Source organism: Palaemon carinicauda, chromosome 13, assembly GCF_036898095.1.
Source record: "Palaemon carinicauda isolate YSFRI2023 chromosome 13, ASM3689809v2, whole genome shotgun sequence".
NCBI lineage: Eukaryota > Metazoa > Arthropoda > Malacostraca > Decapoda > Palaemonidae > Palaemon > Palaemon carinicauda.
The window spans coordinates 16,958,361-16,986,227 of record NC_090737.1 but is presented as its reverse complement, the minus strand read 5'-3'; the positions used below and the strand labels follow the sequence as shown (position 1 = coordinate 16,986,227).

The 27,867-nt window shown below is 43.6% G+C and overlaps 1 protein-coding gene across 3 annotated transcripts in view; it reads left to right on the top strand.

Moving 5' to 3' along the window:
* The window catches only part of LOC137652190 (SWI/SNF-related matrix-associated actin-dependent regulator of chromatin subfamily A containing DEAD/H box 1 homolog), a 96,454-nt gene that overhangs the window by 9,444 nt on the left and 59,143 nt on the right, over positions 1–27,867 (top strand). For all 3 annotated transcript variants that reach the window (XM_068385406.1, XM_068385404.1, XM_068385405.1), the window contains exons 3-6: positions 15,440–15,538; positions 16,227–16,499; positions 16,932–17,284; positions 17,783–17,965. In XM_068385406.1, the coding sequence (XP_068241507.1) occupies positions 15,440–15,538; positions 16,227–16,499; positions 16,932–17,284; positions 17,783–17,965 (908 nt within the window). The remainder of the gene's footprint in view (positions 1–15,439; positions 15,539–16,226; positions 16,500–16,931; positions 17,285–17,782; positions 17,966–27,867) is intronic.

Below are 27,867 nucleotides of genomic sequence, written 5' to 3'. Positions count from 1 at the left end.
AGGGAAGACTGGATGGTCTCTTTAGACCTAAGGGACGCCTACTTCCACGTCCCCATCCACCCGGACTCCCAACCTTTTCTGAGATTCGTTTTCGAAAAGGTTGTCTACCAGTTTCAAGCCCTGTGCTTTGGCCTAAGCACAGCTCCTCTTGTGTTTACGAGGCTGATGAGGAATGTAGCCAAATTCCTTCATTTATCGGACATCCGAGCCTCCCTCTATTTGGACGACTGGCTTCTCAGAGCTTCTTCCAGTCGTCGCTGTCTGAAGGATTTAAAGTGGACTCTAGATCTGACCAAGGAATTGGGTCTCCTTGTCAATATGGAAAAGTCACAACTGGTCCCATCCCAAACTATTGTGTATTTAGGGATGGAGATTCACAGTCTAGCTTTTCGGGCTTTTCCGTCGGCCCCCAGAATAAGCCAAGCCCAGTTATGCATCCAGAACATGCTGAAGAAGGAACAATGCTCAGTCAGGAAGTGGATGAGTCTGGTAGGGACGCTATCATCCCTGGAACAATTTGTGTCATTAGGAAGACTACACCTCCGTCCTCTTCAATACCATCTAGCTTTTCACTGGAAAAAGGACAAGACGCTAGAAGCGGTCTCGATCCCCATTTCCGAAAAGATGAAGTCTTGCCTGACTTGGTGGAAGGACAGTATCAACCTAAGAGAGGGTCTTCCCCTGGCTGTTCAGACTCCCAACCACGTTCTCTTCTCGGACGCATCGGACGTAGGCTGGGGCGCGACATTAGACGGTCGGGAATGTTCGGGACTGTGGAACTCGAGTCAAAGGATCATGCATATCAACTGCAAGGAGCTACTGGCAGTACATCTGGCCTTGAAAAGCTTCAGGTCTCTCCTTCGAGGCAAAGTGGTGGAAGTGAACTCGGACAACACCACTGCCTTGGCGTACATCTCCAAGCAAGGAGGGACCCACTCACTGACGTTGTACGAGATCGCAAGGGACCTGCTCATCTGGTCAAAAGGTCAAAACATATCACTAGTTACGAGGTTCATCCAAGGCAACTTGAATGTCATGGCAGATTGTCTCAGTCGGAAAGGGCAAGTAATTCCAACAGAATGGACCCTCCACAAGGATGTATGCAAGAGACTTTGGGCCACTTGGGGCCAACCAACCATAGATCTCTTTGCAACCTCGATGACCAAGAGGCTCCCAATATATTGCTCACCAGTCCCGGACCCAGCAGCAATACATATAGATGCCTTTCTCCTAGATTGGTCGCATCTAGATCTATACGCATTCCCACCGTTCAAGTTTGTCAACAAGGTACTGCAGAAGTTCGCCTCTCACGAAGGGACAAGGTTGACGCTAGTTGCTCCCCTCTGGCCCGCGAGAGAATGGTTCACCGAGGTACTTCGATGGCTAGTAGACATTCCCAGAAGTCTTCCTCTAAGGGTGGACCTTCTACGTCAGCCACACGTAAAGAAGGTACACCAAAGCCTCCACGCTCTTCGTCTGACTGCCTTCAGACTATCGAAAGACTCTCGAGAGCTAGAGGCTTTTCGAAGGAGGCAGCCAGTGCGATTGCTAGAGCAAGGAGAACATCCACCCTTAGAGTCTACCAATCGAAGTGGGAAGTCTTCCGAAACTGGTGCAAGTCAGTATCTGTATCCTCGACCAGTACCTCTGTAGCTCAAATAGCTGACTTTCTCTTATACCTGAGAAAAGGACGATCACTTTCAGCTCCCACTATCAAGGGCTACAGAAGCATGTTGGCATCGGTCTTCCGGCATAGAGGCTTAGATCTTTCCAACAATAAAGATCTTCAGGACCTCCTTAAGTCTTTTGAGACCACGAAGGAGCGTCGTTTGGTTACACCTGGTTGGAATTTAGACGTGGTACTAAGATTCCTCATGTCAGACAGGTTTGAGCCGCTACAATCAGCCTCCCTGAAAGATCTCACTTTAAAGACACTTTTCCTGGTATGCTTAGCCACAGCTAAAAGAGTCAGTGAGATTCATGCCTTCAGCAAGAACATCGGATTTTCGTCAGAAAAAGCTACATGTTCGCTACAACTTGGTTTTCTAGCCAAAAATGAGCTGCCTTCTCGACCTTGGCCGAAATCGTTCGATATTCCCAGCTTATCGAATATGGTAGGCAATGAACTAGAAAGAGTATTATGCCCTGTGAGAGCTCTTAAGTTCTATTTAAAGCGAACTAAACCTTTACGAGGCCAATCTGAAGCTTTATGGTGTTCAGTTAAGAAACCATCTTTGCCTATGTCAAAGAATGCTTTATCCTACTTTATCAGACTGTTAATACGAGAAGCTCATTCACATCTGAGTGAGGAAGACCAAGCATTGCTTAAGGTGAGGACACACGAAGTTAGAGCTGTCGCAACTTCCGTGGCCTTTAAGCAAAATAGATCTCTGCGAAGTATAATGGACGCAACCTATTGGAGAAGCAAGTCAGTGTTTGCGTCTTTTTATCTAAAGGATGTCCAGTCTCTTTACGAGGACTGCTACACACTGGGACCATTCGTAGCAGCGAGTGCAGTAGTGGGTGAGGGCTCAACCACTACAATTCCCTAATTCCATACCCTTTTAATCTTTCTCTTGAAATGTTTTTATTGTTGTTTTTTGGGTTGTCCGGAAGGCTAAGAAGCCTTTCGCATCATGGTTGATTAGGCGGGTGGTCAAAGTCATTTCTTGAGAGCGCCTAGATTAGGGGTTTTGATGAGGTCCTGTTGTATGGGTTGCAACCCTTGATACTTCAGATCCTAGGGGTCGATCAGCATCCTAAGAGGATCGCGAGGCTCCGTAAGGAAGACGTACTTAAAAGGCAGAGTAATTGTTCAAGTTGACTTCCTTACCAGGTACCTATTTATTTTGTTTTTGTTATTTTGATAACTTCTAAAATGAAATAAAAACTCTTAGCTCATAAAAGTGTAAACATATATTGCTGGTCTCTACCCACCCCCCTGGGTGTGAATCAGCTATATAATCACCGGCTAAGTTAAATATTGAAAAATGTTATTTTGATTATAAAATAAATTTTTGAATATACTTACCCGGTGATTATAAATTAAATGACCCTCCCTTCCTCCCCAATAGAGACGCAGTGGGACGAGGAGAAAATTGAGTCTTTGTTTACATTGAGAACTGGGTATCTGGTCGACAGATGGCGCTGTTGGGCACACCCGCAACCTGTGTAGCGATCGCTGGCGAGTTTTTACCGTAGAGTTGTCTGTCGAGCAACAGAGTTGCAGCTATATAATCACCGGGTAAGTATATTCAAAAATTTATTTTATAATCAAAATAACATTTTTCTCAATCTGAATTCATGTGATATTGCGCGAGTCAGTCTAAATTTTTGGGGTTACTGTTAAGCTTCTTGTAATTGGAGACAAGTCTCGACTGGTTGTGGTTGGTTCATATATTTGGATTAAGGTGTAATGTTTGATTAGTCTCTTTCCCTTATTTATCCTCCTTCAGAAAGTGGAAGTCAGCTATGTGAACCTCAAGAGAGATTCATAAAAATTTAATTTTGATAATTCAGTAAAATCAGTTGTTTCTATACATACTCATATGAGGTTCATATCCCCCACCTCCCCACTGATTTGTGATGTGAAGAGATAGCTGAATAAGTTTTGACTTTGTAAACTAAAAATGTTATACCTAAGCTTCAATCATTGCCATACAGGGTTAAGGCTATTGAAGTGAGGGAGAACAGGAAGACTCGTCATGCCCACCTGACTCGTCTGCAGCGCCCAACCAAGATCCTGAGAGAACTTCCTCCGCGGCACGATCTACTTTCACAGCCACATGTGAACATATCTTGTTCGCAACTTCTCGCCTGGAGACTCTCCAGCTCCTCCTCTCTCAGAGAGTCCTTTCCGCAACTACATGTGAAGAGGATGTCTGGATACCTGCGTAGGTCTTCGTCTTCAGTCTACCAGGCCAAGTGGACTGTAGTTGGTATCGTGGAAGGGGTATCTTTCCCCTCGATGCCACTATTCCAGCAATAGCGGAGTTTCTCGTTTTACCTTCAGGAGGAAAGGTTCTCTTGGTCTTGGCTATGAAAGGCCACCGCTTGTCTTTGAGCCTCGCCTTCAGACTGAAAGGAATTAACCTTTCCTCTACGTCGGCATCAGCTCTCTTCATAGGGAGTTTCAAGTCTACCAACTCTCAGTCGGAAGGGAAATCTCCTCCATGGGGCATAGGTCATGTCCATCGGTCTCCAAAGGGTGCCCCCCTACAACCCATGACTCCAAGCAAGCAGATTTTCACTTGACCTCGATGACAGATCTCCCTCTCGTGTTGGCTCCAATAAAGAGAGTCAATTAACTCCATGGGCCGCCCTCAAAGTCTTTCATTCATGGCGATGGGCTAGGTAATACTCCGACTTCGTTCCTGGCAGCTTGGATCCCAGAATTCAAGCCCTTCAGATTGGGATTCCTTCATAGCCTGACCAATGATCTAGATTAATGGCTACTATGCCAGGGAGAAACTGTAGGCACTACCTCAAGGAGACTACAGGAGCTCGCCCCCAGTGTCAGCACCCTTCGTCAGCTCGGGGGAGGTCAAGAGAAGGATCGCCTAGAACACGTTCTCGGCTTTGAGTCAGGAGGTCATGGACTGAGCGTTAAATCCTGTTCCTTCTCCTCGTAAAGGAAACTGAGAGCTTATAACGTTAGGGGGCAGGAGTACACCGTAGCGTTATATGAAAACTTCTCTGTGACAAAGACATTGTTAGCGGGCGTGTGGAAGCATCAAATGACCTTAACCGCCCACTTCCTGTAAGAGGTGACCCACAGGGACATGGAGGTGTTCTCCGTTGACCCTGTGGTATCTACATAATTCAAGGTTTAAACACCTCAAGCTCCTTGATGGACAAGTAGCAGAGGGGGGAGGACAGAGTTTTAACCATGATTAAGTCTGGGATGAATGACAAAGAATGACTGGCTCTTTCTTTCTTTCAGCTTCCTCCCTGTGGCATAACAGCACCTATGGTACTCTGCAAAGCTGGCCTCTGCTGTCTGCAAGTAGAACCATTTCCCTTGTGTAACCTGGTCCCTATACCTCAGGCAAGGTGTGATTTGGTAATGTCTATGGTTGATTCTAAGATTTCTGCGTTTCTGAGAATTCTTACCTAGACTAGACACACTGCTAGTATCACACGATCACACAGATTGCTCAGGCCACTGACTGTGCTTTGCTCGAGTTGTTTAGCAAGGTGTCAGGGTTTCTCTGTTACGTGAGGAGCACATACAGGAAAAACACGGGTCGAAGAAAAGCCAGTGTGTTCAGACTTCCACCCTCCTAAGGGGTATGTCAATCCTAATAAGTAACGAAGGTTTATATTAGTGCTGGAATAAATGACAAATTTAGAATGATTTGTATTTGTTCCTACACTTGATACAAACCCTCATTTTTATTGCAGTGTCTTACCGAACAATTATATAGCTGTAGGTTCCCTACGACGGCAGACAATAGATTCAAAACTACCGCGGTGGTGCCGCCATCGCTGATGTAGGTGACGTCATCTCCCTCCACTCGAGGGAGCTACAGGTACAACTGTCCAGGTAACATCAATTTGTTCTCTGCCGGCTTTTGGTGAACATCGGTGGTCGGTGCAGACTTTTTTCTTCATTTGTTAGGAAATATTATCTCTCCAATATCAGTGAAGTATTCAAACTCTGTGTTGTAGGATTGAAGCTGAATTTTCTTTTCTACAATTTTGTGGTCATACCATCATGTCGGACTCTATTCCTTCAGTAGTTAGGTTTTGCGCCGGTACAGAGTTGCCAGGTTTTCTAAAGGAAAGGCCAACTTCTAATCAACAGAAGCTTTAAAGGGCCAATCCATTAGTAGAAAAAGCCAAATATACAGTATTATTTGTCTCACCTTTTTTCATATTGCTAACGGCCAACCAATTTAAAAAAAAAAAAGGCCAAATTGAGGTGGTCTGGCCTGAAAAAAAAAGACCAAACTGGCAACCCTGCGCCAGTAGGTGCAAAACTAGGTTAGTTAGATTAATTTATGATTCGCACACTAAGTGAATTAAGTGTAAGGGTTGTGAGTGCTCTAGAGAATCTACTTGTGATGAATGCAAGGATCGTAGTGAACAACAGTGGAAAGTTTTTGTTTCTCACTCGGGGAAGATAATTAAGGATAGGAAGAGGAAGGTGGCTCTCAGAGCTGAAAATAAGACTAGTTTAGCTTCTTCGGCTTCTTCTATCGAAGCTCCTGCTCCTATTCCTTCTCCTTCTCCTCTTATTATGTCTTCGATCTTGAGTCCTCCTACTCCTGCTCCTGTAACTCCTTTGCCAACTTCCCGTAGAATTTCTCCTGACACCATTGCCAGCCTCGAGTCTAGATTTGAAGAGAAATTTGATGTGTTAGCTAATATGGTGATGCAGTTAGGTTTATCTGTAAAGTCTTTCATAGGAAAGACTTCTAGTAAAGTGAAAAGTGTCAGTGCAGTGCTATCTGAGGGGGTGGCTGTTTGTCCCGATAATTCTCCTAGACGAAGGTCACTGTCCCGCTCCCCCGCCTTGGGGAGAAGACATACCGGAGGTCCAAGGGAGACTATCGGGGTTTGCCCACAGACAGTCACATCCTCCGTTGATCCTGTGGTGTGACAGCAGGATTCGACTAAACACCATTGGAAAGGTGTGCAGTTAGGTAATCAGTTATCGACAGAGTCGAGCGCCGGTTAAACGTCGTAAGTGGCGTGATTCTTCAATCTCACGACGCCCGTTGAAGAGACCTTTGACTGAAGAGGTGCTATCTCCGCCCCCTGTGAAGGGGTACAGAGAAGTAGATATCTCTCACCCGTCGTGTAATGTAGCTACATGGACTTCACCTCGTATTCTTATGACAGCGACAGCTGCCTTCGACTCGGTTGTGGAGCGACCGATTCGGAGTTTGTCGAGATCTTCGACTCATCAAGCTGTCGAAACTTTTCCTTCGACTTCGCATGCGACAGATAATTCGACTGGCGCGAGACGTCCGGTGGCGATCGTGTTGAAATCCACGACCCCAGTTATGTCGACTTCAACTCTAAAAGACGAGAATTTAATTCCGTTACGTCCACAGTTGCAAGAGCTGATGAGCTGGATAAAAGAAAACAAACAATGTACGAAGAATAATGAGTCAAATCAAGAACCGTCTCTGTCGTCTATCTCTTCGGATGACAAGGAGGACTTAGAAGCAGACACTATCCCTCTCTCGTGTTATTCGAAACTTTTACGCTACCTTCTCGACATGTACCCGGATTACCTCGTAGCAGCCGCTCCCAGCTGCTTCCATCTCTCTGATGAGAAGGAAGAATTTTGATCCTCTTCTCCCGAAGCTCGTTCTTTCCAAGGCTGCTAAACATTCGCTTCGTGATATAGTAGATTGGTTGAAGGTCAAGAGAGAACTCGGGAAACAACTTTCGCCTATCCTCTGTCGAAGCTTATTAAGAAGAGGTATAGGTTCTACGGTAATCTAAACTTAATAACAATGATAAGAATAAGCTTAGAAGCTTTGCACCTATCTATAAAGTGATAGAGTGCCTGCAAACTTATTTTACAGGGTGAGCAATAAGGAACCAGGAACCTATGGGAGTTTCTGCCTCCTCCCAGGGGGACTTCTTTGGCTTGGTGGATGCAACTAGAAGATCGGCGTTTGCAACAGCTAATATATTCTTTACATCGCCTGAGTTGGACCATTTGGTAAAGAATATTTTCAAGATTTTAAAAATTATGAGTTTCTTGGACTGGATGATTGGAGCCCTCTCTATGAAAATAGAGGATTGCCCTACTCTTCAGGAAGACTGGCATTGGACTGGCTTGGGGTTTTGTCATGTGCCTTCAAATCAGTTTGGGATGGGTGCGATGAGCTGGCCTCTCTCTTTGCATTCGGGACTCTCAAGAAAAGACACTCAGGTGTTCTTTTGTTTCGAAAGGAGTCGCTTCGCCTCAGAAGTCCGCACTTATGTTTTCTCCTCTCGACAAGGACCATCTGTTTCCCGAAGAAATGGTGGCCAAGATTCTGTCCGCACTGGAGAAGAAGTCTACTAATGACTTGTTTGCCCAGTCTTCTAAGCGGGTTAAACCCTCGACTGTGATGACTACCGCCTCGGAATCACCCTTGCAGAAGAAACCCTTTCGAGGGGGTAGGTCTAGATCGTGTGTCAGGCCTCCATCAAATTTACGACACCCAACCAAGTCCTTTACCAAACCTGACACGAAATCATCCAAGTTATTTTTCAATCCTTCATGCTCCGATATGGGGAAGATTGAGCCTTTTTTGGGAGGAATGGAGTTGCAGAGGGGCAGAGCCCTGGAGACCAAATTCAATAAGGAAACGACTCGTTCAGTGTTGGAATCTCTTCGTCAAGGGGACTGGATGGTATTCCTTGATATGCAGGATGCATACTTCTACATTCTAATTCACCAGGACTCCAGGAAATACCTTCAGTTTGTGTTCATGGGCAAGACCTACCAGTTTCGAGTTCTTTGCTTTGGCCTCTCGACAGCACCGCAAGTATTTACACGAGCGTTAACTCCTCTGGGAAAGTGTTTATACCTGGTCAGGTTACGCTGATCCCTCGATTTGTTCAAGGGAAAATTAATGTGTTGGCGAACGGACTAAGCCGCTTTCTTCAAGTACTGTCATTAGAATGGATATGTGGCGCACAGGACCATATTGGCTTGCACGAACAACTAGGTGCACGCAATCAGTTGAAGTGCGCGAACAACTCTTATGACAGAGTTGTTCAAACTCTCGTTGCGCGAAGTGTTCATGAGTGCACAAGAGTTTTACTCTTATGACAGAGTTTTCGAACTCTCATTCCTTGAATTGTTCGCTCGCGGCCATCGTCATCAAGAGTTTTACTCTGATGACAGAGGGATGCATGCTGCCTAAGGGTTGACGAATCTTTACAGGTAACTATGACACAGTTCCTTTGGGTCCTGGTCACGTAACACGATTCCTGAAAATTCCGTCAGGAATTAGCGACAGAGTTCCTGTGGGTTCTCGGCATAACATTCCTTAAGGTCGTGAGAAAGGTATTCACAAATAGATTCTGAACCCCTAGGTTCTCGTCCAAATCTCTTGGTTTCTGCGATCCAGAGGTTTCTGAAAACTCAATGATTGACCTCCCCCCCTCTACGGGATGGGCTTTCCAAAGGTGTGACTTGTTACGTCACTCTACGCTCCCAGCTGATTACTCTATCAGCTAGTCTGGTTTCGCCAGCACCGATCCTTTCGTTTTCGAACGAACCACCGTCATTTTTGTCCTTCACCTTCCCACTTCGAGTGGTTTGGTTAGCAGACGGAAATGAGCGAGGAATAAAAAATTCATCACATTCCAGTTCATTTCCCTGGCAGGCTTTGCCTGATTTAGACAGTAGCAACTTTCAAGAAAAACCTGAAAACTTATCTCTTTGGAAAATAGTGATCTGAAGACTATTGAGCCTGAATACAAATGCTAGCGAATAACTGAAAAGATACAGAGCGAAATATAAACTGGAAAGAAATTATTTTCACACATCAAGGCCCGCCTGAACAGACTCTTAGTGTCTGATGGAGGGCGAGAAATAAACCACTAAAAAATAAAAGTAAAAGTAGTTTTTCTCAATAGCGAGAAAGCGTTCGATGGCAACCCCTTCGGGTAAGCGGTCAATGGCAATTATTTCTGGCATTCTTGAAGCAAACTCCCACATACGAGACTTCACCCTTTTTGGGAGACTCGTTCCTGAGAAGTGTTTACAGAACTTCAATGGGTGTTGTTTAAAATTCATGAAGGCCGTAGGCCGTCCTGGAGTATGCGCTGTAGCCAAGACAAAATCGCTAGGTTACTGTCTTAAACTTGGTTCTACCGTTTGATGGAGGCAGCCTCCTGCGTCATTGTACCCTGGGTATAACGACTTGCTTTTTACACGATAGGCTTCCGAGACCTTTTATTCTATCCTTACAGGGTTATTGTTTTGAATAATTAGTCCCGAAGGAACGTTGTTAGCTGAAGTTAAAAGAACGATAGCAACAGCGTGGGCAACTTTTCATTACGTTTACGAACGTTTCAAACTCCGCCCACAGGTAACCAGACATTCGTTTTCTGTGTAATGAACACTGGCTAGCCCCTCACATACAGAGGAGGGGTAAACCAAGGGTGAAATGATCGCCTCTTTAACTGTATATTTAGTTTGAGAACATGTTCACTTTCTTTCAAGAAAATATTACAGTTAATCAACGATCAAAATTCTTTCGGCAATAATGTTGCAATTCGTCGCCCATACATTATTTGCGCAACTTTTCTAATCCGTGGCCATGAAAATTTGTTCTCAAAAACCTGACAGACTTGATAGGCCAGGAAGAGGAAGAACAACTCCTATGTCCCGTGCGGGCATTAAGATATTATCTCCGCAGAACAGAGTGTTCTGAGAGAGTTGATTGTAGAAGCACTTTCTCTAGCTAACGACTCAGTGTTTCCTTTATTGAGAGTGAAAGCACACAAAGTTCGAGCGGTAGCGACTTCTCTCGCTTTTCGACACAAGTAGTCGCTATCCACTATCCTACAAAGTACCCTTTGGGAGGTCTAAATATGTGTTTGCTACGCATTATTTGAAAGAAATCGAAACAGTGTTTGAAGATTGTAAGTTTCTCGGTCCGCGTGGTGTTGGGAGGAACGACATAGGGGGTTGCTCCCTCTGTTGGCCTATGTTTCGCCGTGTACCAAGGTTGGCAAGTTAAAGGGAAGTCTAGGGGTACAATGTACCTGGAGTACTCACCAATCATTTTAGTGTTAGTTTTGGTGGGTAAAGGTTTTTATTTCGGTGTAGGTGACGGTTTTTTCATGTTGGTTATTTCTGGTCTTAGCCCAGGGCAAGGGCGATATTTTCTTGTATCTTCGTTCAGTCAGCGGTGAACACCATGACTACGAGGATCTTCCACTCCATGTAGAGGCACCCATTGGTCATATTCCAAGCTTTCTACTATGTAAGATGAGCACCGACCAGAGGCAGTATTCTCCTGCAGTAGCTCTCTTACAAGATAAGGTACAACAGGCACTAACAGTGCTTTTGGGTATACTTTATTTACAAGAATCGTATACGATTGTTGAAGTAAAACTTACATCCACAGCCCCCATTCCATGCAATGGGTAATCAGCTATATAATTGTTCGGTAAGACACATACATACATACATATACCAAGGCACTTCCCCCAATTTTGGGGGTTAGCTGACATCAACAAATGAAACAAAACAAAAAGGGGACCTCTACTCTCTACTTTCCTCCCAGCCTGACAAGGGACTTCGGTAAGACACTGCAATAAAAATGGATTTTCATTATAAAATTAAATTTTATTGCATACTTACCGAACAATTATTAATTAAAGCCCTCCCTCCTCCCCACTAGTGGATGGCTGGGCAGAACGAATTGATGTTACCTGGACAGTTGTACCTGTAGCTCCCTCGAGTGGAGGGAGATGACGTCACCTACATCGGCGATGGCGGCACCACTGCAGTAGTTTTGAATCTATTGTCTGCCGTCGTAGGGAACCTACAGCTATATAATTGTTCGGTAAGTATGCAATAAAATTTAATTTTATAATGAAAATCCATTCTTTACTATAGGAGATATTCTATCGCGAGCTGGAAAATACGGCAGAAAAAAAATAAGGTCGTTAACGACCGGGCAGGTAATTACCCACCTGTTAGTGGTGGGGGGACTGCTGCTCGGTAGCTGTTGTTTACCTCCAATTGAATTATAGCCGTCGCAGTGGTAACACCGCTGCTCCTGCTTTTATTTGACTGGCAGACTAGCCTTTCTTTTTTGGTTTTTTGATTAATCCTTTTTCTTTTTCTTTGTTAGATGTGATGTCCTCTATTATGAGGAAGTGTTCCGGGCACCTTTATGTCGCCGCTGGAGGTGGATCCTCTTTCCCTATGCCCTGGGTACAGAGGTCATAGGTGTTCTGAAGGCTCCCCCTGCCAAGTATGTAGAAGTGGTTGCCCTCTCAGTGGGAGAAGTTCGAGAAAGGTAGTGTAGGAAGTCCTAGAAGGACTCATTACCTCAAGGATCGCCGTCTAAGGTAAGTAGTCACAGACCTCTTCTTTGGCCTCTCGATCTCTCCCTTCAGACTCTTCCTCTCTTCCTTGCCTGCCTCCCTACACTTTTTCCCATAGAACGGGGAGAAATCTTGCCTTAGGTAATATCCTCCTTCGGGAGGACTTCTCCCTCGTTTGCGAGAGAGAGGTTATTACGCCTACGCTTTTCCCCATATAGCAGGGAGAAAGCTTGTTTTAGGCGATCTCCTTCGGGAGAACCTTCCTCCCATTCACGAGAGAAAACTTGTAGGAGTTTGCTGATCCAAGCTGCTCCCCCTTACGCTTTTGGTTCTCCTCCAGGGGCGGAGCGAGAGCCTTGTCTTAAGCGACGTTCTCCTTTGGGAGAACAAATCTACCCTGCGGAGGAGTTATCTTCATCCCTGACGTTCTCCCCCCTCGTGCTGTAAGGAAACGCCTTTTTAAACCTACTGGTTCTCCTCACGTTGACCCCTCGGGGTCTCGTGACAATCACCCTTTCGGCGGGCGTGATCGGGAGCCTTTGAACTCTCGTCATGTTGATCCTACGGGTTCTCATGACCTTAGTTCTGTCGCGCTGGACTTTCGAGTTCAAACGACTTGGAACCTTCGAGTTTCAGTTACGCTGAGTCGTCGGGCTCTCGTAACAATTAGCACAGCGTGTCCGCGCACACACGCAATTAGCGCTATGCGCGCAACCATCGTCATCAAGAGTTTTACTCTTATGACAGAGAGTCTTTCGATTCTTGTCAACGATCTTTGCCATTACCTCCAGACACTCCGACTTCTACCGTTCTTCCCCTTTTGATAAGAAAGATGCGAGGGGTAAGACATATGTTTGTCTGTTACTCGCGTCTCCACTTTACCTGTAATAACATGCGAGGAGTTAGCGCAGCCTGAGGATTCCTCGGGAGAGCTGCTGTTGAGGGACGTAGAATCCTCCTATTTAAGGACTCTAAGGACTACTTGTAATATCTCATGCCTCGGCGATTTGCATCTGTCTCCCCGACCTCTTGACGCTCCAGCCTTAGACAGAATTGATCATCTGGCTGTGGCCTGATTGGTAATGTCTCTGACAGGTGTTTGACAGTCTGGGGTTTGAGTCCCCCTCAGACTCCTTAGTGCCATTAGTGCCTGTAACCTTACCATCCTTGTGAGCTGAGGTTGGGGGGTTTGGGGGAGCCTATAGGTCTTTCTGCTGTGTCATCAGCAGTCACAGCCTGATCCTCCCTGGTTCTAGCTGGAATGGAGAGGAGGCTTGGTTGTTGACCATATAATATATGGTCAGTCTTTAGGGCATTGTCCTAACTGCTAGTGCAATGTCACTGTCCCTTGTCTCTGCCATTCTTGAGCGACCTTTAGACCTTTAAACCTGGTCTGTTCTCCGAGATCAGAGACGTCAACCCTTCTCCTCTGATCTCGGATTCCCTCACGGCGAGTCTCACACTGGGCTAATCCTCGAAGAGACACTCTACTCCTCCAGGCTCTTCTCAGTCACAGAAGCCTCGGCAATGGAAGTGACTTCAATGTCCCTTCTGGCTTGACACGTGGTCTGGTACAGTCGGCTACGTTGCGAGCCACGAGGACTTGTCAAACCAAGACTCCAGGCAGTCCCTGCAGGAAGTCCTAACTGCTGCGGCTAAGACAATGGACTTCTTAACTGCTACAACAGCGACCATGTGGAGCAATTGGGTTCTCAAAAGGAAGGAATCGGTAGTTCCCAGATTTCCTTTTGTACCTCAGTGAGGAAAAGATCCTCTCAGTCTCGGCGATTAAGGGCTATCGCTCAGCCTTGAGCCTCAGCTGTAGACTGAGAAGGGGTTAACCTCTCCGCCTCAGAAGACACCACCTTGGTTAATTCGGGGTTTTGAGTGATCTTGTCCCCCAGTTGAGATTAGACCATCACCGTGAGACGTGTCTTACGTTCCCCGAGGGTCTGCCCTATGAGCCCTTAAGGGCCTCAGGCTACTTTCTGAACCTTAAGACCATCTTCCTCGTACTGTACCTCTGTCCTCGGCTAAAAGGGTCAGTGAGCTACGTGGTCTGTCTTATGTCGTCACCCGTTCTAAGGGATGGGGGGCGGGGGGGGAATGTCTCGCAACTTCGTACTGGGCTTGGTGGCTAGACTCATAATCCTTCATCTACCAATGAGAGGTATCGAGAATTTCAGTTTTCCAGCCTCAATAAGGTAACACAGGATACAGACCAGTCGTTACTATGCCCAGTCAGGGCGCTAGAGAAATATCGGAAGCGCACCAGACCTTTCAATGGAAATAAGGTATGATACTCATCTGATTCGTCTCACAGGGTATAAGTTATACTCGTGGTCACGAGTTTTCTCCTTTGCAAGGTCGGGGGGATCCTAAGTTTGAAGGGGTCTGAGTCGAATGTTCTTTACCCACTTCATCCTGAAACATTTGTTTCCTCGAAGCTACAAACCTTCAGTCGTGCTGAGATTATGGGGATCTACAAAGAAAGGATTACGGAAGATTGTTACTTCAAAAGAGTCTAGTCTGAGGACTATCTTCCCTAGGAATAGGGAACTTGGCCACCCTGGCCTCAAGACTAAGTCTCCTATAGTAAAGAATTTGTATTTGTATCAAGTGTAGGAACAAATGACAAACTTATAACAGCTTTTGTATTTTTCATAACATACAAACCCGAATTCTTTACTCAAATCTTCCCTCCATCACCGCCCCCTAGGATAGTCCTAGCTAGAATCCAATTGAAGGTAAACAGCAGCTACCGAACGGCGGGCCCCCCCACCACTAACAGGTGGGTAATTACCTGCCCGGTCGTTAACGACCTTGTTAAGGTTTTTCTGCCGTATTTTTCAGCTCGCGCTAGAATATATCCTATAGTAAATAATTCGGGTTTGTATGTTAGGAAAAATACAAACTCTGTTATAAGTTTGTCATTTTTCCTAATGATACAAACCTGTAGCTATTAATACAATTTGGTCCACCGTCACCTCTTCCCCGATAAGTCCTGCCTGCAGTAAAAAGTGACGATGCAACACAGGTGTGTGTGTGTGTGTGTAAGCGGGGTAACACCCCCCCGGTTAACAAGCGTGTGGGTGGTTATACTTTGCTAGTCTTATGGTTAGACTTCCAGCTTCGCCGAAAGTAATATCCCTATATACAGCTACAGACTTTTTTCATTAGGGAAAATACAAATTACTTTTAAATTTGTCACTTTATGAGGCACGTCAACAATTGGCTATTTGCGAGCACGAAGCTATAAGAATCTCTGGTGAGTATAGAAGTAATAATTTTGTTATTGAAATTCCATTTTTCCCTTTCAATATGATTTGACTAGAAAACAACGTATACCATAGTAAAATGTGTATCATGCTGTACTTGAGATAAAGTACTGTACAGTAAATGTTTTTCCTTATTTCAGTATCACTGTTGAGGTACTTTCGCTCAGAGCCAAGAAAATCTGGGAAACAATGCGACAAAGTTCCAGAGCAGTTGAAAGAAGACAATAGCCCCACTAATGGTACGTGCTGTCATTTTGATTTTTAGCAACATTGAAATAAGCAATCTTGTTTGAGTGCATGAAATTTTTATTAAAGTCAAGTTTTACAAGTTAAATTTAGTATTATTTTCAATTTATTTTATAGTGTATTGTGCATATTGAAATTATTCTTCACTGTTGTATATAGGTCATATGAATGTCAGTAAAAGTTTTGTGACTTGTATGAAATCAAATTTATTGTATAGTTGCCTATGTTTCTTATGACATCTTCATTAAAACCAATAAAAGGAAGATTGAAAGTTCTGACTGAATTGGAATCCACTAATCATAGCAGTGTGTTACATTGTCAAAAATTATGGTTTTATGTACTATATATGCTAAGTTTATAGACTGTCCATTCTATTCAATTTCAACTTCCCAAACTTACTATGTTGGTGATATACAATGCTGAAATTGATTCTAGATTCAAGGTCTTGCAATTTATTTTGAGTACATCAGTAAAAGAGGAATCGTAAAAAGATTTTAAGTATGCTCTACGGAAAGTACAAATAATTTCCAAAAATAAAAATGGTAATGTCTAAAGGGAGGTTCTTTAAAGGGATGCACTTTCCATGCTCTGAAGAATTTTTTGCAACTTCATTTTAAATTACATCAACTTTAATCAATAAAATATTATGAAAATTCAAGGAATTTTTGTTTTTGTTTCCAGACACTGATAATGTCACTTCAGTCTCTGTACATAACAAAGTAAGAGCGGACGTTGAAGAAAAGCCGTCGGTCAAGGCTGATAAAACAAGTCCCACGTTAACTACTACTACCACACTAGTAAACAAGCCATCTTCTACGATCTCATATCGTCACACTGTTGTCGAATCTCCGGCTGAAGTTGTAAGAAATAATTCATCTCAATCCAATATGGCCGACAGTGATGGTGAAACTATTTGCAGTCAACAGAGTATTGAAACTAGTTGTAATAATACAGGTAAATATATTTAAATATTTTAAATTTTGTTTCTGATCTTTTGAGGGATATTTTGTGGTAGAGGCATCACCAACCATTTGATGAATTGGCAAACATTTGATTCTACTTTTTTGTTTAGAGTCATTATATGTGTGTCTTAGGAAAATTTAGCTATATTTAGGAGGCTTTATGTGTTTTGTCGTTAGATTAAACTTACAAAAATAATTTTTCTTCATGGTCAAAACTTGGTGGCTTTTATAATTTTGTGGAGTGCGTTTAGAAATAATGAATATCAATTAAATTACTCTTACTGTATTCAATATTTTATTTCCAGACAAAAATGTAAAATTTTCAATAAGAAAATCTCCATAACCTTTTGCTAATATTGCCAATGTGTCAGGTTATAATAGTGTACCTCAGTTTTACTTGTGTAACCAGTGATAATTATTCCAGAATCTGAAGAAACACATAGTCCAGTATTCCAAAGAAGGCCACGTGATAGAGAAAACATTTTAAACGGCGATGCCGAAGATTCGAGTGATCACCCTTCCAGTTTGCACACAGGAAATTCCAGAGGAAGCAGTATTAAAGTGAAGCTGTCATCGTATCGGATGCCGTCAAAGCTGTTGTATGTTAAACCACCTTCATCTGACCCCGAGGACAGTAATAGTGGCAAAGAAGATAACGCACAGAATCCTCTGGGTGGTGCTTCAATGAAATCGCTTATAGAATATTCATCCTTCAGGAAGTCATCATGCACAGATACAGAGCAAGATAGTCAGGACAGTCCAGTTTTTCAAGCAAGGGTATGCTTGTGTCTCTTGATTTTAAGTACATCATGGTACAGAACAAACAATCTCTCTCTCTCTCTCTCTCTCTCTCTCTCTCTCTCTCTCTCTCTCTCTCTCTCTCTCTCTCTCTCTCTCTCTCTCTCTCTCTCTCTCTCTCTCTCTCTCTCTCTGTGTGTGTGTGTGCATGTGCGCGCGCTTTATTTTGATGATTTCTATATACATCAGATGCCACTTGAAGCCCTACTCAATTGCCTAGCAACGTATTCATCAGGTGTACTACCATATTGGCTTTAGTTTCATTATACTCTATTGTCCTTGCAACCCTTGCATTCACACAATTTAATCACATACACTAGGGGCTGGTGGTCCGAGCACTTGATAAATTTTATTCCTTGTTATTATTATTTATTATATTATCATTGTTGTTGTTATTAATAAAGATGTTGAGCTTAAGTGAAAGGAGATATTTACAACAATGAAATATATAAATGTTACATTTTAATATTTAATCAGGTTCCGAAACGGGCACGCGTCATAGACTCTGATGAGGATAATGATTCTGATCCCCCCTCTAAAAGAGTTCACGCCAATGGGCATAGCGGTTCATCAGACGAAGGTGATGAAATGCCTGACGATGAAACGATCCAAAAGTTCATTGAGATGTGGGGAACAGTTTACCCACACATTGATAGAATGGTAAGTTTTAGTTCTGTTTTGATTTCAAAGAAATTAGTTTTAACATGAAATATTTGGAAAATATTCTCATAAAGAAATTACGTAATCTGAAAAAGTAATACAGTATATGACAGTATTACAGTATTTGTGAAGTTTTATTTCTTAAAGGCAAAGAAAGTTGATTACTTACAATGTACTTAGAATACAGGCCATGTATCAGATGCTCATATTGCATGTTCAACCTGATTTGCCGACTGATCAATTGAGTGTTGATCACTCCAGGTCTCAGGATGACCCTGGTGGCTCCTAAATGGACACAAGCTGATTGTTATCCTGATCTGTTCAATGTTATTCGATATCCCAAGAGAACTACATTAATGGAATACACTTATCTGTCAGGCACACCTTCAGAGGTACCACGCAGTCTTTTGCACTTCTCAGTTGGAGACTATACAGTATCTCCTCTGAACGAAAGGCTTTTTATGATGGAAAGTACTAGGTCTCTCCTCATCGTTGGAGTGTACGCCTATAAAAAAAGTCTTCCTTACCTTGGACATACCCCAGAGTGGGATATGACCCTAGTTTTCAAGTTTCTTGGGCTTGCTCCATGCGAGCCTTTAATAGTATGATGAGATCTGACTTGCTTGCCTTAACTTGCAGTTGAGCTTTATAACCTTGCAACCTTTTTATACTGTCAGGATCTGTCAAGAATTATCTCTATCCCAGGTGAGGGGGATGATGGATGGAATGTATTCGATCCTATTTCAGATCTATGGATACATTCCGTCATTATATTCTGTATGAGGATACAGGGGTTCCCTCGTGACCAAGTTCTATTTAATCTGAGTATGGCTCTATCGTAATGTTTGTAGCATCCCCATGCAGACTGTTGACATTAGTCATCACTTTTGCTCCTATACATGACCAGGTGCTCTTGCAATTCCCAGGGTGAGTATCCTATTAAAGGTGGGTGGTTTGTATTTCTGTAGGTACAAGTCACAAATGTTAAAAGTAATTGCTAGTTTTCTTAACTATACAACCTTAATGCAAGTAAGTTACTCTTCTCTGCCTCAATCATCCCCCCAAGTCCAAGGTGCAATGGTCAGAAGTACAAGTCTTGATGAATGACAGCTGGGGAGGGTTTCCCCAGCACCTTGTTAAGTTTTAATGGCTGTTCCAACTTTGCTAAAGTCATACTCCTATTAAAGGCCTCTGAATTGTATAGTTAGGATAAATGAAAATTATGCGAGTTATAAGTACACTGGGATATACACAGGGAGAACGCACTGTAACACTTGCGAATAACGCACTACGCAAAAAAACACAAGTCCCCACACTGGAAACACGTGGAACACAAACGTGCCAAAGGATCGAGAGAGCGAGAAGAGTGAGCTGTGTACAGCTCACGACCAAGGAACTTAATGGCGAGGCTGACCCAGAGATGCAGTGACCTGCCCTAATCCTGCCCTCAGGGCGCATTCTCTGGCGGCGGGGGTAAACCTATATAGAACGGAGTAGGGGGGGTAACAGCGGGAAAAACCTTGGTCGAGATTGAGAGATCACAAGTGACTCCAAGAAAAGTAGTTCTCGGTGAGTATGTTAGGAAAAATAAAAATTATTTAAAATTTTTGATATTTGTGGTATTTTAGTTTGAAATCCTGTTCATGAGGTATCTTGATATTTGACTGGTCCTGGTTTCTGTACAGGTACAGTTTTCCCATAATATAGAGATTGTTATAAGTTTGGAGAAGTCAGATCTCACCTTTAAGCAGAGTACAAAATAAGTGGGCATGCTGATGTATACAGCAGCAGGAAGAATTTCTGCATCAGATTCTTGCTTCAGCCAGTTCAGGGAGGTGACATCACAGTGCCCGTCTTGTCAGGAACAGCCAGGTCGTCTTTGGTATGTTGTCCTTGGTCACCAGCTGTGTCTAGAGAATCTTGTAGTGATCAGCCTCTATGGATCCAACCTTAATTCTCGTGACCCTTAGCCTTGAAGTGGGAAACAACTTGGCTCATTGACTCAATAACAGGAACCTCATAATTGGAGTTCTGTAGAGTTCCTTTCCTCCAGAGATGATTCTGTTTTTGGATACATCAAGTAGATGGTGGGGCATGCACTCTGAGCAACTAGTTGCATCTGTTGTATGGAAATAAGATAACTCTCATCTGCATATCAGCATGTTGAGGCTTTACGGCACTAATTGTGATAATGATAGTTTTATGTGAATTAGAAAATTGTGCACAGTACATGTATTGTATAAGGAAAATAATATCATTATAGTGGCTATCTCATGAATGAAACAGTGTTTTTAAATATTAAACTTAGCCGGTGAATATATAATAGCTGACGTCTCCGACGGCTCGACAGAATTCAAAAACTCGCGAGCGATCGCCATGAAGGTAGCGGGTGTGCCCACCAGCGCCAACTATCGGCCAGATACCGCATATACATGTAAACAGCTCCAGTTCTTCTCTGTCAGTTTCATCGACAAGTCGATTCCACTCGCTATTATGACCTCGAGTTTTCTACCGAATTGGTGAAGTACTTGGTTTTGGTTTTATTGCTTACGCCGTGTTGGATTATTCAATACTATCCTCAAAAGAAATGCTTTTGAAAGGAGAGTAAAAGTGTTTTGCCCTTGCTTTTATCTCTGATTTTTCCATAGAGTAAAAATGGCCGACCCTTCCCTTAGTGTACGGAAGTGTATTTTAGGCTTTTAGCAATTATCTTATCACGTTATAAATTGTTGTTGTTAATTATAGATTTTCCTCTATATATTTTATATCTCACCCGCCTTTATTAGGCCTCTTCGATTAGCTTTCCATTTATACTAAACATCAAGATAAATTTTAATGATTTGTTTATATGCGGCCTTACCTATTCCTCCCCTAATCCGAGAGTAGGCGGTCCTAACTTGGAAACCGAAGTTAAACAACGTTGAGCCCATTCAACTTTTATTTTCGTTAAGTTTAAATCATTTGCTCTGTAAGAGTTATTAAATGAATATTTTTTAGTAGATATTTTATGAAAGATTTTCTTTGAATAGTCTTCGTGCTGTTTCAAAGATGAACTAACGTTTGGTTTATTTATGCTACGCAGTTTGCGCTCTATCATTACGATAGAGAAAGAGAGAATCACGGTTTCACTTTGCAGAAAGAGTAAATCGATTTTGACGTTTTGTTCATTCTTCTTTCAAACTGAAATGTTTTAAATACTAGTTTAAAGGAACTTGTTAATTTTCAATTTCTTAGTCCTTTCAGTTTTTTCCTTTGGTCAAATAACCTGTTTATTGACGAAGGGTAAGTGGGCTTTTCTCTTGTGTGTGAAATCAAGAGAGAGAGAGAGAGAGAGAGACGGAGAGAGAGAGAGAGGAAGAGAGAACGTTCCGATCTTTATTCTCGTCCCAAGCGAGTAACGTTGTTCTCGAGTCAGTTTTTTACTCTCGTCCCAAGTCTCTGTACGGGGAGAAAGGATAAAACGTTTTTAGTTTTTATTCTCGTCCCAAGGCACTGTACGGTGAGAGATTGAAAACGTAGTTTTTAATGAACTAGTCTCCTCCCCAGTCACTGATCTTTTTAACTTTATAGATTTCCGTTTTATTCGATATATATGTTTACTGTTTTTTTGCTTGTATTAATGTGCTTACATTATACGACTTATTTCGCAATTATAACCTTTTGATGTAGGGGAGAATTGCGTGCTTCAGGTAGAAATCAGTTTTTATTCATGCCTAATGTGAAATTATTGAAAAATTCGATTTCAGTGAAGTAAGTGCAAAAACAGAAAATCGTAGTGATAAAGTGATAATTGCGCAAAGTGTTTTTTAGTGTTGCGACCGAGGGTTCGTCTGTTCGTGCTTGTCGTTCACCTAGTCCGATACCTCTTTCAGGCTCCCATGCTACCAGGGAGAAGTAATGTCGTAGGACTTATGGGGACGAGAGGCTTTAACCAACGAACAAACGTTCCCTCTATGGTATCGGGCGTGTCTAGCAAGATCGCCCCTACCATAAGACGAGCGAGGCTGTTTTTCTCCTCGTCATCCGAAGGCTTCTCGCAAAAGAAATCTTGGAGCAAAGTTTCTAGACCCTTAAAGCGGAAGTCAGTCCATTCAGGACAGGTCCAGCGTCCTGGCTGTAGCCATGGGGACAGCTCTGACCCTTTGCAGTCGTCGGAAGACGATTCGTTTATTAAACGCAAGCGTAACACGGGGTCCGAGGGTCGCGGTAAAGGCAATGTTTTGCCAACACAGACGTTACCGTCGTCTCGGCCCGTCCCGACTCCTGTTGATCCTAAATGGGTTGTCCTGCAGGACATGCAGACTAAGCTTGCCTCCCTTATGGAGAAGTATGACATTGAGCAGGTTCACGATGAACCTTCGCTTTCGAGTCGCCGTTACACTAAACGAGACTCTGGCCGTCAGCCGCCCAAATGAGCATTTACTCGTCCGTTTGACGTTATGAAACGTGATGTCGGGAGTTTGTCACGTCAGTCACGTGACTTGGATCCTTACTCGCTGCAGTCCCGTGTTGACTTTCAGCCGCTACCGCAGCCTCGTGTTGACGTTCAGCCGCTGCCGCAGTCTCGTGTTGACGTTCAGGACGCTCGCCAACCAGCTCAGTTGCCTTGTTTTGACGTTGAACGTCAAGCACCGCAGTCAAGAGTTGTTTTAACTGCTCTATCTAGGCAGTCAAGGCAGTCTCGACTTGACGTCGAGCGTCCTCCCGCACCTGTTGTTGTTGCTGGTCAGTCCTTTAAGCAGTTACATGACGTAGCGTCCTTGACTGCTACTGATGCTCCTTTGCGTGTGGACTCTGCTTGTCAAGCATTGCCACCACAGCAGGTCTCTCCCTTGCTTGAGACTCGGCAATTGTCGGACGAGGTTCCTTCAGATGAGGAAGTTGCTGATCCCCCTCCTACTGATATTCCCTTGGGGACTCTGTCAGACGGAGAGGAGCCTAAAGCTGCTCAGCCCTCTATGGACTTTAAATAAATCATGCTGATTTTTAAGGATCTTTGTCCGGACCATTTTGTAACTGCTGCTCCTCGTTCGCCTAAACGTCAGAGTTTACACTAGGCCTAGCTACTTCGAAGCCGTTGTTTTCTAAGCTAGTGCTCTCTCGCTCTTCTAAGAGAGCTTTACGTTTGCTAGGCGACTGGTTGATCACCAGGAGGAGTTTGGGGGAGACAGCCTTTGCTTTCCCTCCTTTTGAACTGGCTTATAGAGCGAGCGTCTGGTAGGAAACGGGAGAAGTTCTCGGCTTGGGAGTTCCTGCCTCTGCCCAGATAGACTTCTCAAGCCTCATAGACTCTCCCTGGCGCCTGGCCATGAGACGCTCCAAGATTTTATGATCGGCTTCAGAGCTAGACCATCTCCTGTTAGGAGTTTTTTTTCGAGCGTTTGAAGTTTTGCTGTACAATTATGTCATGCATAAACAAGGCTATCAGGGATGGCTCCAATGATCTGACAGCCACGTTCTCTGCAGGAACAAGACTATCAGGGATGGCTCCAATGATCTGGCAGCCACGTTCACTGCAGGAGTACGTAAGATGCAAGTGCGCTCAATGTGTTCATTGTCAAGACAAACTTCACGATGAAGTCTACCAAGCTGTCTTGACAGCATTAATGGAAGGCGACTGGATGGTCTCTCTCGACCTTCAGGATGCATACTTCCACATCCCGATTCATCCAAACTTTCAACTACATCTGAGGTTTGTGGACGGGAAAGTAATGTACCACTGTAGAGCACTGTACTCCGATCTCATTCCTGCTCCTCTTGTTTTTACAAGGCCCTTGCAAAATGTAGCAAGCTTTCTACATTTTTTGAGGATTCAGAGCCTCCCTTTATTTTGACGACTGGCTAATCAAGGCGTTCGTCATTATATCGCTGTCTGGAGAGCCTCTAATGGACATTAGACCTAACCAAGGAGCTAGGTCTCATAGTGAACGTAGAGAAGTCGTAACTTACAGTATCCCATCCCAGACTATTCTTTTTTTGGGAATGGAGATACAGTGTTTGATTTTTCGACCCTTTTCGTCTCCCGCAGGAATGGAACAAGCTCTGTTAAAAGTCCTTCACTTGCAAGAGAAAAACAGTTGCTCTGTAAGAGTTTGAACTAGCCTCGTGGGAACTCTTTCATCGCTGGAGTAGTTTATCTCTCTGGGGAGACTCAACCTATGCCCTTTCCTATTTCACCTAAACATTGGAACAAGGAGAAGGGCTTAGTGAGTATCTCTTTCCCAATCTCCAACTCAGTCTAGACATGTCTGACTTGGTGGGACAGCAACATCAGACTTCGAGAAGGTCTTTCTCTTGCGATCAAGAACCCAAACCATGTGTTGTTTTCAGATGCAGCGGATTTGGGTTAGGGAGCTCCACTGGACAGTCTGGAAGGCTCGGTTCTTTGATCCACGGATCAGAAGGAACTCCTTTTAAGGCTGTAACATCTCTCCTTTGGCGAGATTTGTGCAGAAATGAATGTCTTGGCGGACGGCCTCAGCAGAAGAGGACAAGTCTTCTCCATGGAGTGGACGTTGCATAAGACTGTGTGCGAGAAGCTATGGATGACATGGGGTCTACCCACCATAGATCTTTTTGCTACTCTCTCTGACAAAGAGGCTCTCGACTTACTGCTTTCCAGTTCCAGATCCAGAGGCAGCTCACATAGACGCTTTCCTGCTGGACTGGTCTCACCTGGACGTTTATGCCTTTCCATCTTTCAAGATCCTAGACAAGGTGCTGCAGGAGTTCACCTCTCACGAAGGGACCAGGTTGACATTGGTTGCTCCACTCTGGCCCGCGAGAGAGTGAGTAACAGAGGTACTTCAATGGCTGGTATAAGTTCCAAGGAGTCTACCTTTAAGGATGGATCTCTTACGGCAGCCACGTAAGGAGTCTTCATCAAAGCCTACCCGCGCTTCGTCTGACTGCCTTCAGACTATCGAAAGACTCTCAAGAGCTAGAGGATTTTCGAAGGGGGCAGCCAGAACGATTGCGAGAGCTAGGAGAGCATCTACCATCAAGGTCTATCAGTCGAAGTGGGAAGTCTTTAGAGACTGGTGCAAGTCATCATCCATTTCCTCTTCCAGTACCTCTGTAGCCCAAATTGCAGACTTTCTCCTACATCTGAGAAATGTTCGCTCCCTCTCAGCGCCCACTATTAAGGGCTACAGGAGCATGTTGGCGTCTGTGTTCAGACATAGAGGCTTAGATCTGTCCAATAATAAAGATCTCCAAGATCTCCTTAAGTCCTTCGAGACCTCTAAGGAGCGTCGTATGGCAACTCCTGGATGGAACTTAGACGTGGTCCTAAGGTTCCTAATGTCCGACAGGTTTGAGCCATTACATTCAGCCTCCCTGAAGGATCTCACCCTCAAGACGCTTTTCTTAGTGTGCTTGGCTTCGGCTAAAAGGGTCAGTGAGATCCATGCCTTCAGTAGGAACATCGGCTTTTCTACAGATAAAGCCACATGTTCACTTCAGCTTGGTTTTCTTGGCCAAAAATGAACTGCCTTCTTGTCCTTGGCCTAAGTCATTTGATATACCTTGCCTGTCAGAGATCGTAGGCAACGAGCTTGAAAGAGTGCTGTGTCCAGTTAGAGCTCTGAAGTTTTATTTAGCTCGGACTAAATCCTTACGAGGTGGATCTGAGGCTTTGTGGTGCTCAGTTAAGAAGCCTTCATTGCCTATGTCAAAGATTGATTTGTCATATTTTATTAGATTTTTAATCCGAGAGGCTCATTCTCACTTGAGTGAAAAAGATCGTTGCTTGCTTAAGGTTAAGACGCACGAAGTAAGAGCTATAGCAACTTCTGTGGCCTTTAAGCAAAACAGATCTCTGCAAAGTATTGTGGACGCGACCGTTTGGAGAAGCAAGTCGGTATTCGCTTCATTTTACTTAAAAGATGTCCAGACTCTTTATGAGGACTGCTACACACTGGGTCCATTCGTTGCAGCGAGTGCAGTAGTGGGTAAGGGTTCTACCACTATATTCCCTTAATTCAAATATCCTTTTAATCTTCTCTTGAAATGTTTTTAATTGGGTTGTACGGAAGGCTAAGAAGCCTTTCGCATCCTTTTTGATTTGGCGGGGGGTCAAATGTCATTTCTTGAGAGCGCCCAGATTAAGGGTTTTGATGAGGTCCTGTTGTATGGTTTGTCGCCCTAGATACTTCAGCTCCTGGGAGTCTTTCAGCATCCTAAGAGGATGGCTGGGCTTCGTGAGGAAAGCGGACTAACAAGGCAGAGTAATTGTTAGAGTCAGCTTCCTTACCAGGTACCTATATTTATTTGTGTTTTGTTATGATATAACTGTCAAAAACTCTAAGCATATACGCCGTAAACTGTATTAATACTGGTCTCTACCCACCACCATGGGTGTGAATCAGCTATTATATATTCACCGGCTAAGTTTAATATTTAAAAATGATATTTTGATTATAAAATAAATTTTTGAATATACTTACCCGGTGAATATATAAATTAAAGGCCCCCCCTTCCTCCCCGATAGAGACACAGTGGGATGAGAAGAACTGGAGCTGTTTACATGTATATGCGGTATCTGGCCGATAGTTGGCGCTGGTGGGCACACCCGCTACCTTCATGGCGATCGCTCGCGAGTTTTTGAATTCTGTCGAGCCGTCTGAGACGTCAGCTATTATATATTCACCGGGTAAGTATATTCAAAAATTTATTTTATAATCAAAATATCATGTTTATGGAATAAGAGTAAAGATTACGTGACTTAAGATAGAATTAAACCTTTTATGGTGAGTACTTGTTCCTATGGATACATTCCGGCATTATATTCTGTATGAGGATATAGGGGTTCTCTCGTGACCAAGTTCTATTTATTCTGAGTATGGCTCTATCGTAATGTTTGTAGCATCCCCGTGCACAGACTGTTGACATTAGTCATCTTTTTGCTCCTATACATGACCAGGTGCTCTTGCAAGCAAAAGGTGGGCCGAATATTTTGAAAGTTTACTGAATGTTGAGGAAAATAGGGAGGCAGATATAATTGCTGTTGCAGGTGTTGAGGTGCTGGTGATGGGAGATGAGAATGAGAGAGAGATTACCATAGAGGAAGTGAGGAGAGCACTAGATGAAACGAGAGTAGGAAAAGCATCTGGTATGGATGGTGTGAGAGCTGAGATGTTGAAGGAAGGGGTTGTGACTGTACTTGAATGTTTGGTGAGATTGTTTAATATGTGTTTTGTGTTGTCAATGGTACCAGTAGATTGGGTTTGTGCATGTATTGTACCGCTATATAAGGGTAAGGGAGATATGCTGAGTGTTGTAATTCAAGGGGTATTAGTTTGTTGAGTGTAGTTGGAAAAGTGTATGGTAGAGTATTGATTAATAGGATTAAGGATAAAACAGAGAATGCTATGTTAGAAGTACAGGGTGGTTTTAGAAGAGGTAGGGGTTGTATGAATCAGATTTTTACAGTTAGGCAGATATGTGAGACATATTTAGCCAAAGGTAAGGAGGTGTATGTTGCGTTTATGGATCTGGAGAAAGCGTATGATAGAGTTGATAGGGAAGTAATGTGGAATGTGATGAGGTTATATGGAGTTGGTGGAAGGTTGTTGCAAGCAGTGAAAAGTTTCTACAAAGGTAGTAAAGCATGTGTTAGGATAGGAAATGAAGTGAGCGATTGGTTTCCGGTGAGAGTGGGGCTGAGACACGGATGTGTGATGTCGCCGTGGTTGTTTAACTTGTATGTTGATAGAGTGGTGAGAGAGGTGAATGCTCGAGTTCTTGGATGAGGATTGAAACTGGTAGACAAGAATGACCATGAATGGGAGGTAAATCAGTTGTTGTTTGCGGATGATACTGTACTGGTTGCAGACGTGGAAGAGAAGCTTGGCTGATTAGTTACAGAATTTGGAAGAGTGTGTGAGAGAAGGAAGTTGAGA